The 16117-nt window shown below is 49.3% G+C and overlaps 1 protein-coding gene across 2 annotated transcripts in view; it reads right to left on the minus strand.

Moving 5' to 3' along the window:
* The window catches only part of LOC311102294 (tRNA (adenine(58)-N(1))-methyltransferase catalytic subunit TRMT61A-like), a 21568-nt gene continuing 5451 nt past the window's right edge, over positions 1–16117 (minus strand). For both annotated transcript variants that reach the window (XM_084143592.1, XM_084143593.1), the window contains exons 3-4: positions 9847–10113; positions 1–954 (exon numbers count right to left, since the gene is read on the minus strand). In XM_084143592.1, the coding sequence (XP_083999718.1) occupies positions 662–954; positions 9847–10113 (560 nt within the window). In that variant the 3' untranslated portion in view covers positions 1–661. The remainder of the gene's footprint in view (positions 955–9846; positions 10114–16117) is intronic.

The following is a 16117-nucleotide window of genomic DNA, read 5'->3' on the forward strand; positions in this document are numbered from 1 at the left end:
TTGGAAGGATGGTAAGGTGTTTATTTAGCCTTGTTACAGCATCCACCTCAGCTGAGACAAAACACAATTTCTCCCACCATTCTATTAAATCCAAATCCAAAACAAATGTAAAAATTGCAACAAAAAAGATGTCCTCCAAAGAGAGAGAAACGGGGTAACAATGGGGGATAAGATACTATTATTTAAATCCTGAATGATGCAAGAACATATCAGTGGCATGATTAGAGCGATTGTACATGAGACTAAGAGCGAACCTCTCAGACAGCTCTTCACAGCCCTGTGTAGAGACCCTCAGCAATCAGCAGCCTATTTATAGAATGCCACTTAGCCCTCTCTTCCCTCCCTCTGTTAGTGTATTAGGGATGTGTGGGTGCGTGTGTATACATTCTTCAAAGTCTACGAAATACATTGGAAATAGCCTAAAACAGAAGCAATTTCTCAATCATGTCTCTCTCCAAGAGCATGTCAACTGTCAACTGAAATGTAGAGTTTTAGCTGATCAATGGAGAGGAACGGAAAGTAGAGTAAATCAGTCTGAGCAGGTTTTCCACCCGGGTCAGGTTAGGTCCCAAGTCATCAGCACTGCATTTAGACATTTTGGAGTTCCCCAGCCATAGCCTCCTAGAGAAGTCTCTGCCCACTCCAACCTCCAGCAGTCAGTCTACACAGAGGGTTTGGTGGCGAAGGTAAGGTAGCCAGTATGCCCTGCCATGTCCCTGGGCGGCGTGGTTGTCTTACAGAGAACAGAAGCATTGCTAGGGACTGGGGTGTCAGTCGGGGTCTCCAAGGGCCGGTCGGACCCAAAGTCCGGCAGGGGGAGTGTGATGGAGCGCACGTCATGCACCCTCAGCAGAACCTCCAGAGTGCTGATCTCCTCGAAACCCTCATCAGCCAGCGCCTCACATGTCTTCTGCACCTGCTCAATACACGGGGAGAAGGAGCACACACGTCCCCCTGCAGAGAGATAGAAAGGGATGGGGAGATAACAGGATGGAGACAGAGAGATAGAAAGGGGTGGGGACAGAAGGAGATGGGAAGATAACAGGATGGAGACAGAGAGAGAAAGGGGTGGGGACAGAAGGAGATGGGGAGATAACAGGATGGAGACAGAGAGAGAAAGGGGTGGGGACAGAAGGAGATGGGGAGATAACAGGATGGAGACAGAGAGAAAGGGGTGGGGACAGAAGGAGATGGGGAGATAACAGGATGGAGACAGAGAGAGGGAAAGGGGTGGGGACAGAAGGAGATGGGGAGATAACAGGATGGAGACAGAGAGAGGGAAAGGGGTGGGGACAGAAGGAGAGGGGGAGATAACAGGATGGAGACAGAGAGAGAGAAAGGGGTGGGGACAGAAGGAGATGGGGAGATAACAGGATGGAGACAGAGAGAGAGAAAGGGGTGGGGACAGAAGGAGATGGGGAGATAACAGGATGGAGACAGAGAGAGAAAGGGGTGGGGACAGAAGGAGATGATGAGATAACAGGATGGAGACAGAGAGAGAGAAAGGGGTGGGGACAGAAGGAGATGGGGAGATAACAGGATGGAGACAGAGAGAGAAAGGGGTGGGGACAGAAGGAGATGGGGAGATAACAGGATGGAGACAGAAGGAGATGGGGAGATAACAGGATGGACACAGAGAGAGGGAAAGGGGTGGGGACAGAAGGAGATGGGGAGATAACAGGATGGAGACAGAGAGAGGGAAAGGGGTGGGCACAGAAGGAGATGGGGAGATAACAGGATGGAGACAGAGAGAGGGAAAGGGGTGGGGACAGAAGGAGATGGGGAGATAACAGGATGGAGACAGAAGGAGATGGGGAGATAACAGGATGGACACAGAGAGAGGGAAAGGGGTGGGGACAGAAGGAGATGGGGAGATAACAGGATGGAGACAGAGAGAGGGAAAGGGGTGGGGACAGAAGGAGATGGGGAGATAACAGGATGGAGACAGAGAGAGGGAAAGGGGTGGGGACAGAAGGAGATGGGGAGATATCAGGATGGAGACAGAGAGAGAAAGGGGTGGGGACAGAAGGAGATGGGGAGATAACAGGATGGAGACAGAGAGAGAGAAAGGGGTGGGGACAGAAGGAGATGGGGAGATAACAGGATGGAGACAGAGAGAAGGAAAATAAGGGCAGAAAAGGACAGCAAACATGAGTCAGTTATTCTGTTTGAATCTCACACACTTTACTTTTGGCAGTTTCTATGTAAACTTCCAGAGTTTGGTTTATTCATCCCTAATGGAGATTTTGGAGACTCCTCTAGCCACCTTTAAGAGGCAGATTATGATTCAGAAGACAGGTTTAGACAGACTTGGCTGGTGAATTGGATTCCAATGCTGAGATCAAACACGTCATGAGATTTACAAAGCCAAAGATTTTTGGACATCCACAACAATGAGATATTGGCTTAATCATAAACATCTCATTGTTAGTGTGTTATGTTGAACACCGAAGAAGCAAGTCAACCATTTTAAAAGCAAGGAGTAAAATGCTATACACATGACCAGTGTTTAGTAAAAGAAGAACACATGGAAATGTTCCACTGGTTGCCAAGAGTCATTGTAGTTGCTATGGTGATGACCCTTGTTGACCAGTGGTTGATTGAGAGAAACAGAAGATGTGGAGCTAGTGGTGATCAGGTTGTCGACAACACGAATCCAGAGAGTGTGTGAGAGCTATTGTTCAAGGCATTCGACAACTAGCTAGTCAAAACATCTCTGGGGCCAGGCAGCCTTGCACACTGACCAAGGCAGAGGTCAGTAACACAAAAATAATTTCAAAGTGCATTAAATAATATATTCCATTTTATCTCATAAAAGCAACAAAGTCTTCAAGGAAGGGTAGGCCAGCCGATAGAGATGAGTTAAAGGTTGCTAAAATTCTAATAGTTTGCCTAATTTCAGTTTATGTGACAAAACAAGCACCCAGAGTGTAGAGAATCAGCGCACAAAGAACAGTCTGAGCAGCCCTGAGATTATCAGGAAGTCAATTGTCAAGTGTCCTCATCATAAAACAGGGACGTTGTGTGTTCTGCATGGCAAGGCCTAATCAGGTTAACAGAGGGTTGTGTAGGGACAGACGGAGTAAAGGGGTTGGAGCAGGACTAGAACGGGGTGCAGTGGGAGAGAGGGACAGCCCTGCCACTCATTAGTTTAGTTTACCAGGATCACAGCAGATCCACTTAACCCAGGATCGTCTCCTCCTCCTCTTCCTGCTCTCTAGTCTACCTCCTCCTCCTCCTGCTCTCTAGTCTACCTCCTCCTCCTCTCTAGTCTACCTCCTCCTCCTGCTCTCTAGTCTACCTCCTCCTCCTGCTCTCTAGTCTACCTCCTCCTCCTGCTCTCTAGTCTACCTCCTCCTCCTCCTGCTCTCTAGTCTACCTCCTCCTCCTCCTGCTCTCTAGTCTACCTCCTCCTCCCCTCTAGTCTACCTCCTCCTGCTCTCTAGTCTACCTCCTCCTGCTCTCTAGTCTACTACCTCCTCCTCCTCCTGCTCTCTAGTCTACCTCCTCCTCCTCTCTAGTCTACCTCCTCCTCTCTAGTCTACCTCCTTTTCCTCCTGCTCTCTAGTCTACCTCCTCCTCCTGTTGCTCTCTAGTCTACCTCCTCCTCCTCTCTAGTCTACCTCCTCCTCCTCCTCCTCTCTAGTCTACCTCCTCCTCCTCCTGCTCTCTAGTCTACCTCCTCCTCCCCTCTAGTCTACCTCCTCCTCCTCCTCTCTAGTCTACCTCCTCCTCCTCTCTAGTCTACCTCCTCCTCCTCTCTAGTCTACCTCCTCCTCCTCTCTAGTCTACCTCCTCCTACTGCTGCTCCCTAGTCTACCTCCTCCTCTGCTGCTCCCTAGTCTACCTCCTCCTCCTGCTGCTGCTCTCTAGTCTACCTCCTCCTGCTCTCTAGTCTACCTCCTCCTGCTCTCTAGTCTACCTCCTCCTCCTCTCTAGTCTACCTCCTCCTCCTCTCTAGTCTACCTCCTCCTCCTCTCTAGTCTACCTCCTCCTCCTCTCTAGTCTACCTCCTCCTCCTCTCTAGTCTACCTCCTCCTCCTGCTGCTCTCTAGTCTACCTCCTCCTCTGCTGCTCCCTAGTCTACCTCCTCCTCCTGCTGCTGCTCTCTAGTCTACCTCCTCCTCCTGCTGCTGCTCTCTAGTCTACCTCCTCCTCCTGCTGCTGCTCTCTAGTCTACCTCCTCCTCCTGCTGCTGCTCTCTAGTCTACCTCCTCCTCCTGCTGCTGCTCTCTAGTATACCTCCTCTTCCTGCTGCTCTCTAGTATACCTCCTCCTCCTGCTGCTCTCTAGTATACCTCCTCCTCCTGCTGCTCTCTAGTATACCTCCTCCTCCTCCTCCTGCTGCTGCTCTCTAGTCTACCTCCTCCTCCTCCTGCTGCTGCTCTCTAGTATACCTCCTCCTCCTCCTCCTCTGCTGCTCCCTAGTCTACCTCCTCCTCCTCCTGCTGCTGCTCTCTAGTCTACCTCCTCCTCCTGCTGCTGCTCTCTAGTCTACCTCCTCCTCCTGCTGCTGCTCTCTAGTATACCTCCTCCTCCTGCTGCTCTCTAGTATACCTCCTCCTCCTCCTCCTGCTCTCTAGTATACCTCCTCCTCCTCTCTAGTCTACCTCCTCCTGCTCTCTAGTCTACCTCCTCCTGCTCTCTAGTCTACCTCCTCCTGCTCTCTAGTCTACCTCCTCCTCCTCCTCCTCTCTAGTCTACCTCCTCCTGCTCTCTAGTCTACCTCCTCCTCCTCTCTAGTCTACCTCCTCCTCCTGCTGCTCTCTAGTCTACCTCCTCCTCCTCCCCTCTAGTCTACCTCCTCCTCCTCCTCCTCCTGCTGCTGCTCTCTAGTATACCTCCTCCTCCTGCTGCTCTCTAGTCTACCTCCTCCTCCTGCTGCTCTCTAGTATACCTCCTCCTCCTGCTGCTCTCTAGTCTACCTCCTCCTCCTCCTCCTCCCCTCTAGTCTACCTCCTCCTCCTCCTCCTCCTGCTGCTCTCTAGTATACCTCCTCCTCTTGCTGCTCTCTAGTCTACCTCCTCCTCCTGCTGCTCTCTAGTATACCTCCTCCTCCTGCTGCTCTCTAGTCTACCTCCTCCTGCTCTCTAGTCTACCTCCTCCTGCTCTCTAGTCTACCTCCTCCTGCTCTCTAGTCTACCTCCTCCTCCTCTCTAGTCTACCTCCTCCTCCTCTCTAGTCTACCTCCTCCTCCTCTCTAGTCTACCTCCTCCTCCTGCTGCTCTCTAGTCTACCTCCTCCTCTGCTGCTCTCTAGTCTACCTCCTCCTCCTGCTGCTGCTCTCTAGTCTACCTCCTCCTCCTGCTGCTGCTCTCTAGTCTACCTCCTCCTCCTGCTGCTGCTCTCTAGTCTACCTCCTCCTCCTGCTGCTGCTCTCTAGTCTACCTCCTCCTCCTGCTGCTGCTCTCTAGTATACCTCTTCCTCCTGCTGCTCTCTAGTATACCTCCTCCTCCTGCTGCTCTCTAGTATACCTCCTCCTGCTGCTGCTCTCTAGTCTACCTCCTCCTCCTCCTCCTGCTGCTGCTCTCTAGTCTACCTCCTCCTCGTCCTCCTGCTGCTGCTCTCTAGTATACCTCCTCCTCCTCCTCCTCTGCTGCTCCCTAGTCTACCTCCTCCTCCTCCTCCTGCTGCTGCTCTCTAGTCTACCTCCTCCTCCTGCTGCTGCTCTCTAGTCTACCTCCTCCTCCTGCTGCTGCTCTCTAGTCTACCTCCTCCTCCTGCTGCTGCTCTCTAGTCTACCTCCTCCTCCTGCTGCTGCTCTCTAGTATACCTCCTCCTCCTGCTGCTCTCTAGTATACCTCCTCCTCCTCCTGCTCTCTAGTATACCTCCTCCTCCTCTCTAGTCTACCTCCTCCTGCTCTCTAGTCTACCTCCTCCTGCTCTCTAGTCTACCTCCTCCTGCTCTCTAGTCTACCTCCTCCTGCTCTCTAGTCTACCTCCTCCTCCTCCTCCTCTCTAGTCTACCTCCTCCTGCTCTCTAGTCTACCTCCTCCTCCTCTCTAGTCTACCTCCTCCTGCTGCTGCTCTCTAGTCTACCTCCTCCTCCTCCTCCCCTCTAGTCTACCTCCTCCTCCTCCTCCTCCTGCTGCTGCTGCTCTCTAGTATACCTCCTCCTCCTGCTGCTCTCTAGTATACCTCCTCCTCCTGCTGCTCTCTAGTATACCTCCTCCTCCTCCTGCTCTCTAGTATACCTCCTCCTCCTCTCTAGTCTACCTCCTCCTGCTCTCTAGTCTACCTCCTCCTGCTCTCTAGTCTACCTCCTCCTGCTCTCTAGTCTACCTCCTCCTGCTCTCTAGTCTACCTCCTCCTCCTCCTCCTCTCTAGTCTACCTCCTCCTGCTCTCTAGTCTACCTCCTCCTCCTCTCTAGTCTACCTCCTCCTGCTGCTGCTCTCTAGTCTACCTCCTCCTCCTCCTCCCCTCTAGTCTACCTCCTCCTCCTCCTCCTCCTGCTGCTGCTCTCTAGTATACCTCCTCCTCCTGCTGCTCTCTAGTCTACCTCCTCCTCCTGCTGCTCTCTAGTATACCTCCTCCTCCTGCTGCTCTCTAGTCTACCTCCTCCTCCTCCCCTCTAGTCTACCTCCTCCTCCTCCTGCTGCTCTCTAGTATACCTCCTCCTCCTGCTGCTCTCTAGTCTACCTCCTCCTCCTGCTGCTCTCTAGTCTACCTCCTCCTCCTGCTGCTCTCTAGTATACCTCCTCCTCCTGCTGCTCTCTAGTCTACCTCCTCCTCCTCCCCTCTAGTCTACCTCCTCCTCCTCGTCCTCCTGCTGCTCTCTAGTATACCTCCTCCTCCTGCTGCTCTCTAGTCTACCTCCTCCTCCTGCTGCTCTCTAGTCTACCTCCTCCTCCTGCTGCTCTCTAGTATACCTCCTCCTCCTGCTGCTCTCTAGTCTACCTCCTCCTCCTCCCCTCTAGTCTACCTCCTCCTCCTCGTCCTCCTGCTGCTCTCTAGTATACCTCCTCCTCCTGCTGCTCTCTAGTATACCTCCTCCTCCTCTCTAGTATACCTCCTCCTCCTGCTGCTCTCTAGTCTACCTCCTCCTCCTCCCCTCTAGTCTACCTCCTCCTCCTGCTGCTGCTCTCTAGTCTACCTCCTCCTCCTCCTCCTCCCCTCTAGTCTACCTCCTCCTCCTCCTGCTGCTCTCTAGTCTACCTCCTCCTCCTCCTCCTCCTCCTGCTGCTGCTCTCTAGTCTACCTCCTCCTCCTCTGCTGCTCTCTAGTCTACCTCCTCCTCTGCTGCTCTCTAGTCTACCTCCTCCTCCTCCTGCTGCTCTCTAGTCTACCTCCTCCTCCTGCTGCTCTCTAGTCTACCTCCTCCTCCTCCTCCTCCCCTCTAGTCTACCTCCTCCTCCTCCTGCTGCTCTCTAGCCTACCTCCTCCTCTGCTGCTCTCTAGTCTTCCTCCTCCTCCTCCTCTCTAGTATACCTCCTCTCTAGTCTTCCTCCCCCTCCTCTCTAGTATACCTCCTCTCTAGTCTACCTCCTTCTCAGAATGCGTGTACGAGTGAGTAGAATCAAACACACAAGACTATGCATGTGTTTCCACTGGGCTAATGTATCCAGAGAAACAGCCTACACACATAATTAACTAACATCCAAAAATGTGTGCAAACTGCAAAGGATCTCCCTCTCTCTGCTAAATACAAGCTCCACAGAACCACAGCAGGGTATGAGAGCAGCTTACCAAAAGATCTTCATTAACCTGGACATACTGAGTAAACAATGTAGCCTAAATCATACACCTATTACAGAAGCAGAAATCTCACTGGGAGAATAATTGATTGTTAAATCTACAAAGTGAGGTGGCTTTTTAGCCTAACGAGTCCAGCAAGAAAACAAGCAACACAAGCAGACATTTACTAGTAAGTGCCAAGCACACACACTCCAAAGTAGAAGTAAAGTAAGATGTGCCTTATTAGACAAGCCATTACAAAAATCAGTGGCCGTGTCCGAATACCCTTACTTGCATCACAAATAGTAGGCATTTTGGATATCCGAAAAAATAAATGTTTATCGTATGTGAAATTCTGCTTTAGATGCCATACTCTTTTCGTCTTTTCATCTAGTAGAATTCGCTGCACACTATTGAGGAAGAGAATTGTCTTTCGAGACCCATGTATGCCTGACAACAGCTGAGGGGACACACTGTACCAAAATGAACGAATGGCGGGAATCAACGCAATTGTGCATTAGATGACGTACTCTCAGTAGGATGAGCCTAGTATGCTGATATTCCTTACTTACTGCATTCGATTTTACTAAACAGTATGTTCTAAATAGTATGTAGTACGATTAGTACGCAGTTTAAGTAAGTAGTAGGCAAGCCAGATTTCGGACACAGCCAATGTCTAGTGTTGGACACTTGGGATCTTTCAGATTACGGCGTTCCATTAACAAATAAGAGCAGCTCTTCTCTCTGGACAGCTCTAAACACAGCCCCAATCGGCCCATGTCTCCTGGCAACCAGAGGAGGAGGGGGCAGGAGGGTCTGCGCCAGGATCCACGGTCCTCTGAGCACAGCTTCTCTAAATAAAAGGTGCAGGCCACTGGCCAAAAAATGAAAATAATTACAGAGAGAAAGAAATAAAGAAAAAAGACTGCTCCATATTCTTTCCCTTACATTTTACATTTACATTTTAGTCATTTAGCAGACGCTCTTTTCCAGAGCGACTTACAGTTAGTGAGTGCATAAATTTTTTCATACTGGCCCCCCGTGGGAAACGAACCCACAACCCTGGCGTTGCAAGCGCCATGCTCTACCAACTGAGCTACACGGGGCCTACCCTAGTTCTCAGATACTATAGACCAAATCTAAAGCAGGGAAAGGAAAATGTACGGAATTCACCTTTATTAGTGGTTACACAAGGACTGTACAGGAGCATGTGAAGCTCACAGGGGCGGTATAATTGACTGGTCAAATGTCAACTGCTAGATGCCCTTGGCTGAAGCATTGAGAGAGACGGCTCCATAGTGTTCAGTCCTCTAGATGAGTGTGAGAGAGAGAGACGGACTCCAGTGTCTCAGCCCTGAACAGAGGAAATAAATTGTGCCTTGCCTAAAGGAGACTCAAGCTACCTCTCCCTGCAGCACATAACCATTTATGGTCATGAGACTGATTCTATATCCAGATATCTGTCTGTTTGCTTGTGGCTGTGTGTGTAAGGGGGAGTCAGATGGCTAGAGAGGAAAATGCAGATGCGAAACCATAAAAGGGAGTTCTGAAATGTCTAACACGGGAGAGAAGGTAGGAAAGGGTGCTGGAGTCTCTCTGCACCGTTACTAGTCCATGTCCCACATTCCATCTGTTTATGCACCTTGGGATTATAAAAATAAACTCAATCTTTTATAAAGCTGTTTATAAACCAGCGATCCCAAGTAAGTAACTGTACTAGGCTAGGGCACTATGTGAATACTTCATAACCCTGTGATGTATTCTACACATGTCCCACCTTTAGCCCATACACACAGTCACGCATGCACGCACACACACACACACACTGACCACCCCACTAAGCTGCCAACCTGCCCAGGCCTGTCCCCACTTCACATGGGTCCTGAACTCCATGGAGACCACTGCATGCTCTTTAATCAGGTCACGTTATTCTGCATCTGTGTGACAAGGAAGTAACAAACAGAGAGGAACACACGTGAGCCGAGCCAAGGGCACATTTAATGAGAGCTCTGCTGACCCGGATTAATATCCAATATGGCACTGAGTGTACTGCACTGCACAGCCAGAGAACAAAGGTTGGCTGGGACTCCTGAGTCGACAAGCCAAAGTGACGTTCTCTGGACCAAGTTCCTGGCTGATTCTACACATGCACACACATACCCCTTCTTACCCTGCCTCTTCATGCCGTTCTTGGCATGTCTGATGGCCTCCCAGGGGGAGGGGATGTCCAGGAAGACAGCGTCTGCCACCCCAGTCACTCCAAAGCCCTCCTTGCAGACGTCCTGGTTACGGACGGTGACCAGGTGGTCTACGCGGTGCTCCCTGAACTCCTCCGCCGCCTTCTCAGCACGCTGCTGGTGGAACTCCACAGTGTGTAGATGGCCCGTTGGCGCGATGGTGCGCAGGATGGCGTGGGACAGAGAGCCGCTGCCCGTACCTTCAAACAAAACATACAGGGAATGGGTTAAGAGACTAGTAGCAGTGGTGGTGTCAGATCAGGGTTTCCCAAAATCAGTCCTGGGGCCCCCCCTGGGTGCACGTTTTGGTTTTTGCCATAGCACTACACAGCTGATTCAAATAACCAACTCATCATCAAGCTTTGATTATTTGAATCAGCTGTGTAGTGCTAGGGCAAAAGGCCAGGACTGAGTTTGGGAAATCCTGTCATAGACGACGACTGGGGCTTTCACAACAACTGATATGTATTAAACATATCAATACAGAGTTGCTTCCATGCTCATGTCATTATAGTCAAATCAACGTGTCTGATGTACAGTAGTACAGTGTGTGTAGTTGTGCGAGCATCAAAAGAGTAATCAAATCTTGGAGTGTCATATGACCACAACAATAACCGCAGTTGTCTGATCGCATCTGAAGTGATCATGTGACAGGGCAGGGGGACATGGCGATGGGTTACATTGCCCCTTCCTCCTCCCCCTCCTGACATTGCGTCACTGCTACTTTTGTTCTCATGGCAACAATGGGGGCAATGTTTACCCCACAGCGGCACATTGACATGCTAAACGCCACGCCAGTCGACCAACCGGATGACTGACGTCAGAGCCAGGGGCACAGCAGAGGAGTTGAGAGCTGTACTACTACTAGACTCTCTCCTGGACCTTCAACTGGATGACAAGTGTCTGGTCTAAACAAAGACTGTATACGAAGGGTCTAAATGAAAGGATACTACTAATGTAGTATGATGTTGTGTGTGGGTAGAGATGCTGTGTGTGGGGTGTTACTGCATGGTAAGCCATTTCCAAGGCTTTGTATACTGAACAAACATTTAAAACGCAACATGCAACAATTTCAAAAGATTTTACTGAGTTACAGTTCATATAAGGGAATCAGTCAATTCAAATAAATGTATTAGGCCCTAATCTATGGATTTCACATGACTAGGAATAAAGATATGCATCTGTTGGTCACAGATTTTTTAAAGTAGGGGCGTGGATCAGAAAACCAGTCAGTGTCTGGTATGACCACCATTTGTCTCATGCAGCGCGACATCTCCCTCGCATAGAGTTGATCAGGCTGTTGATTGTGGCCTGTGGAATGTTGTCCCACTCCTCTTCAATGGCTGTGCGAAGTTGCTGGATATTGGCGGGAACTAGAACACGCTGTCGTACACGACGATCCAGATCATCCCAAACATGTTCAATGGGTGACATGTCTGGTGAGTATGCAGGCCATGGAAGAACTGGGACATTTTCAGCTTCCAGGAACTGTGTACAGATCATTGCCAGATGGGGCCGTGCATTATCATGCTGAAACATGAGGTGATGGCGGCGGATGAATGGCAGAAGAATGGGCCTCAGGATCTCGTCACGTATCTCAGGGCATTCAAATTGCCATCGATAAAATGCAATTGTGTTCATTTTTTCCCCTCATCAATCTACACACAATACCCCATAATGACAAAGTGAAAACAGGTTTTCAGAAATTTTTGCACATTTATACAAAAATCGAAACAGAAATACCTTATCCAAATCAAATCTTATTGGTCACATACGCGTGTTTAGCAGATATTGCGGGTGTAGCAAAATGCTTGTGTTTCTAGCTCCGACAGTGCAGTAATATCTAACAAGTAATATCTAACAATTTCACAACATACAGTGGGGAGAACAAGTATTTGATACACTGCCGATTTTACAGGTTTTCCTACTTACAAAGCATGTAGAGGTCTGTAATATTTATCATAGGTACACTTCAACTGTGAGAGACGGAATTTAAAACAAAAATCCAGAAAATCACATTGTATGATTTTTAAGTAATTAATTTTGCATTTTATTGCATGACATAAGTATTTGATCACCTACCAACCAGTAAGAATTCCGGCTCTCACAGACCTGTTAGTTTTTCTTTAAGAAGCCCTCCTGTTCTCCACTCATTACCTGTATTAACTGCACCTGTTTGAACTCGTTACCTGTATAAAAGACACCTGTCCAAATACTCAATCAAACAGACTCCAACCTCTCCACAATGGCCAAGACCAGAGAGCTGTGTAAGGACATCAGGGATAAAATTGTAGACCTGCACAAGGCTGGGATGGGCTACAGGACAATAGGCAAGCAGCTTGGTGAGAAGACAACATCTGTTGGCCCAATTATTAGAAAATAGAAGAAGTTCAAGATGATGGTCAATCAACCTCGGTCTGGGGCTCCATGCAAGATCTCACCTCGTGGGGCATCAATGATCATGAGGAAGGTGAAGGATCAGCCCAGAACTACATGGCAGGACCTGGTCAATGACCTGAAGAGAGCTGGGACCACAGTCTCAAAGAAAACCATTAGTAACACACTACGCCGTCATGGATTAAAATCCTGCAGCGCACGCAAGGTCCCCCTGCTCAAGCCAGCGCATGTCCAGGCCCGTCTGAAATTTACCAATGACCATCTGGATGATCCAGAGGAGGAATGGGAGATGGTCATGTGGTCTGATGAGACAAAAATATAGCTTTTTGGTCTAAACTCCACTCGCCGTGTTTGGAGGAAGAAGAATGATGAGTACAACCCCAAGAACACCATCCCAACCGTGAAGCATGGAGGTGGAAACATCATTCTTTGGGGATGCTTTTCTGCAAAGGGGACAGGAAGACTGCACCGTATTGAGGGGAGGATGGATGGGGCCATGTATCGCGAGATCTTGGCCAACAACCTCCTTCCCTCAGTAAGAGCATTGAAGATTGGTCGTGGCTGGGTCTTCCAGCATGACAACGACCTGAAACACACAGCCAGGGCAACTAAGGAGTGGCTCCGTAAGAAGCATCTCAAGGTCCTGGAGAGGCCTAGCCAGTCTCCAGACCTGAACCCAATAGAAAATCTTTGGAGGGAGCTGAAAGTCCGTATTGCCCAGCGACAGCCCCGAAACCTGAAGGATCTGGAGAAGGTCTGTATGGAGGAGTGGGCCAAAATCCCTGCTGCAGTGTGTGCAAACCTGGTCAAGACCTACAGGAAACGTATGATCTCTGTAATTGCAAACAAAGGTTTCTGTACCAAATATTAAGTTCTGTTTTTCTGACGTATCAAATACTTATGTCATGCAATAAAATGCAAATTAATTACTTAAAAATCATACAATGTGATTTTCTGGATTTTTGTTTTAGATTCCGTCTCTCACAGTTGAAGTGTACCTATGATAAAAATTACAGACCTCTACATGCTTTGTAAGTAGGAACACCTGCAAAATCGGCAGTGTATCAAATACTTGTTCTCCCCACTGTATATGCAATACACACAAATCTAAGTAAAGCAATGGAATTAAGAATATAAAAAAAATAGACAGAGAGGCTAGACTAAGATAAAGTAGAATAGTATAGAATACATATGAGATGAGTAATGCAAGATATGTAAACATTAAAGTGACTATTGTTCCATTTATTAAAGTGGCTAGTGATTTCTAATCTATGTATATAGGCAGCAGCCTCTAATGGGCTAGTGATGGCTATTTAACAGTCTGATGGCCTTGAGATAGAAGCTGTTTTTCAGTCTCTCGGTGCCAGCTTTGATGCATCTGTACTGACCTCGCCTTCTGGATGATAGCAGGGTGAACAGGCAGTGGCTCGGCTGGTTGTTGTTCTTGATCTTTTTGGCCTTCCTGTGACATCAGGTGATGTAGGTGTCCTGGTAGTTTGCCCCCGGTGATGTGTTGGGCAGACCGCACCACCCTTTGGAGGGCCCTGCGGTTGCGGGCAGTGCAGTTGCCGTACCAGGCGGTGATACAGCCCGACAAGATGCTCTCAATTGTACATCTGTAAAAGTTTGTGAGGGTTTTAGGTGCCAAGTCGAATTTCTTCAGCCTCCTGAGGTTGAAGAGGTGCTGTTGCGCCTTCTTCACCACACTGTCTGTGTGGGTGGACCATTTCAATTTGTCAGTGATGTGTACGCTGAGGAACTTGAAGCTTTCCACCTTCCCCACTGCGGTCCCGTCGATGTGGATAGGGGGGTGTTCCCTCTGCTGTTTCCTGAAGTCCACGATCATCTCTTTTGTTTTGTTGACGTTGAGTGAGAGGTTATTTTCCTGGCACCACACTCCCAGAGCCCTCACCTCCTCCCTGTAGGCTGTTTCATCATTGTTGGTAATCAAGCCTACTACTGTTGTGTCGTCTGCAAACTTGATGATTGAGTTGGAGGCATGCTTGGCCATGCAGTCATGGGTGAACAGGGAGTACAGGAGGAGGCTGAGCATGCACCCTTGTGGGGCCCAAGTGTTGAGGATCAGCCCGTCAGGAAGTCCAGGACCCAGTTGCACAGGGCGGGGTTCAGACCCAGGGCCTCAAGCTTAATGATGAGCTTGGAGGGTACTATGGTGTTGAATGCTGAGATATAGTCAATGAACAGCATTCTTACATAGGTATTCATCTTGTCCAGATGGGATAGGGCAGTGTGCAGTGTGATGGCGATTGCATCATCTGTGGATCTATTGGGGCAGTAAGAAAATTGAAGTGGGTCTAGGGTGGCAGGTAAGGTAGAGGTGATATGATCCTTGACTAGTCTCTCAAAGCACTTCATGATGACAGAGGTGAGTGCTACGGGCGATAGTCATTTAGTTCAGTTACCTTTGCTTTCTTGGGTACAGGGACAATGGTGGCCATCTTGAAGCATGTGGGGACAGCAGACTGGGATAGGGAGAGATTGAATATGTCCGTAAACACACCAGCCAGCTGGTCTGCGCATGCTCTGAGGACACGGCTAGGTATGCCATCTGGGCCAGCAGCCTTGCGAGGGTTAACACGCTTAAATGTCTTACTCACGTCGGCCATGGAGGAGGAGAGCCCAGAGTCTTTGGTAGCGGGCTGCATCGGTGGCACTGCATTATCCTCAAAGCGGGTGAAGGTGTTTAGCTTGTCCGGGAGCAAGACGTCGGTGTCCGCGGCGTGGCTGGTTTTCCTTTTGTAGTCCGTGATTGTCTGTAGACCCTGTCACATACGTCTCGTGTCTGAGCCATTTAATTGCGAGTCATTCAGACCCTTTGCTATGAGACTTGAAATTGAGCTCAGGTGCATCCTGTTTCCATTGATCATCCTTGAGATGTTTCTACAACTTGATTGGAGTCCACCTGTGGTAAATTCAATTGATTGGACATGATTTGGAAAGGCACACACCTGTCTATATAAGGTCCCACAGTTGACAGTGCACCTCAGAGAAAAAAACAAGCCATGAGGTCGAAGGAATTGTTCGTAGAGCTCCGAGACAGGATTGTGTCGAGGCACAGATCTGGGGAAGGGTACCAAAAAATGTCTGCAGAATTGAAGGTCCCCAAGAACACAGTGGCCTCCATCATTCTTCAATGGAAGAAGTTTGGAACCACTAAGACTCTTCTTAGAGCTGGCCGCCCGGCCAAACTGAGCAATCGGGGGAGAAGGGCCTTGGTCAGAGAGGTGACCAAGAACCTGATGGTCACTGACAGAGCTCCAGAGTTCCTTTGTGGAGATGGGAGAACCTTCCAGAAGGACAACCATCTCTGCAGCACTACACCAATCAGGCCTTTATGGTAGAGTGGCCAGACGGAAGCCACTCCTCAGTAAAAGGCACAAGACAGCCCGCTTGGAGTTTGCCAAAAGGCACCTAAAGGAATCTCAGACCATGAGAAACAAGATTCTCTGATGATACCAAGATCGAACTCTTTGGCCTGAATGCCAAGCATCACGTCTGGAAGAAACCTGGCACCATCCCTACGGTGAAGCGTGGTGGCAGCATCATGCTGTGTGGATGTTCTTTAGCGGCAGGGACTGGGAGACTAGTCAGGATTGAGGGAAAGATGAACGGAGCAAAGTACAGAGAGATGGTTGATGAAAACCTGCTCCAGAGCGCTCAGGACCTCAGACTGGAGCGAAGGTTCCCAATCCAACAGGACAACAACCTTAATAACACAGACAAGACAATTCAGGAGTGGCTTCGGGACAAGTCTCAATGTCCTTGAGTGGCCCAGCCAGAGCCCGG

The sequence above is a fragment of the Coregonus lavaretus genome, assembly GCF_964263955.1.
Source record: "Coregonus lavaretus genome assembly, chromosome: 27".
NCBI classification, from domain to species: Eukaryota; Metazoa; Chordata; class Actinopteri; order Salmoniformes; family Salmonidae; genus Coregonus; species Coregonus lavaretus.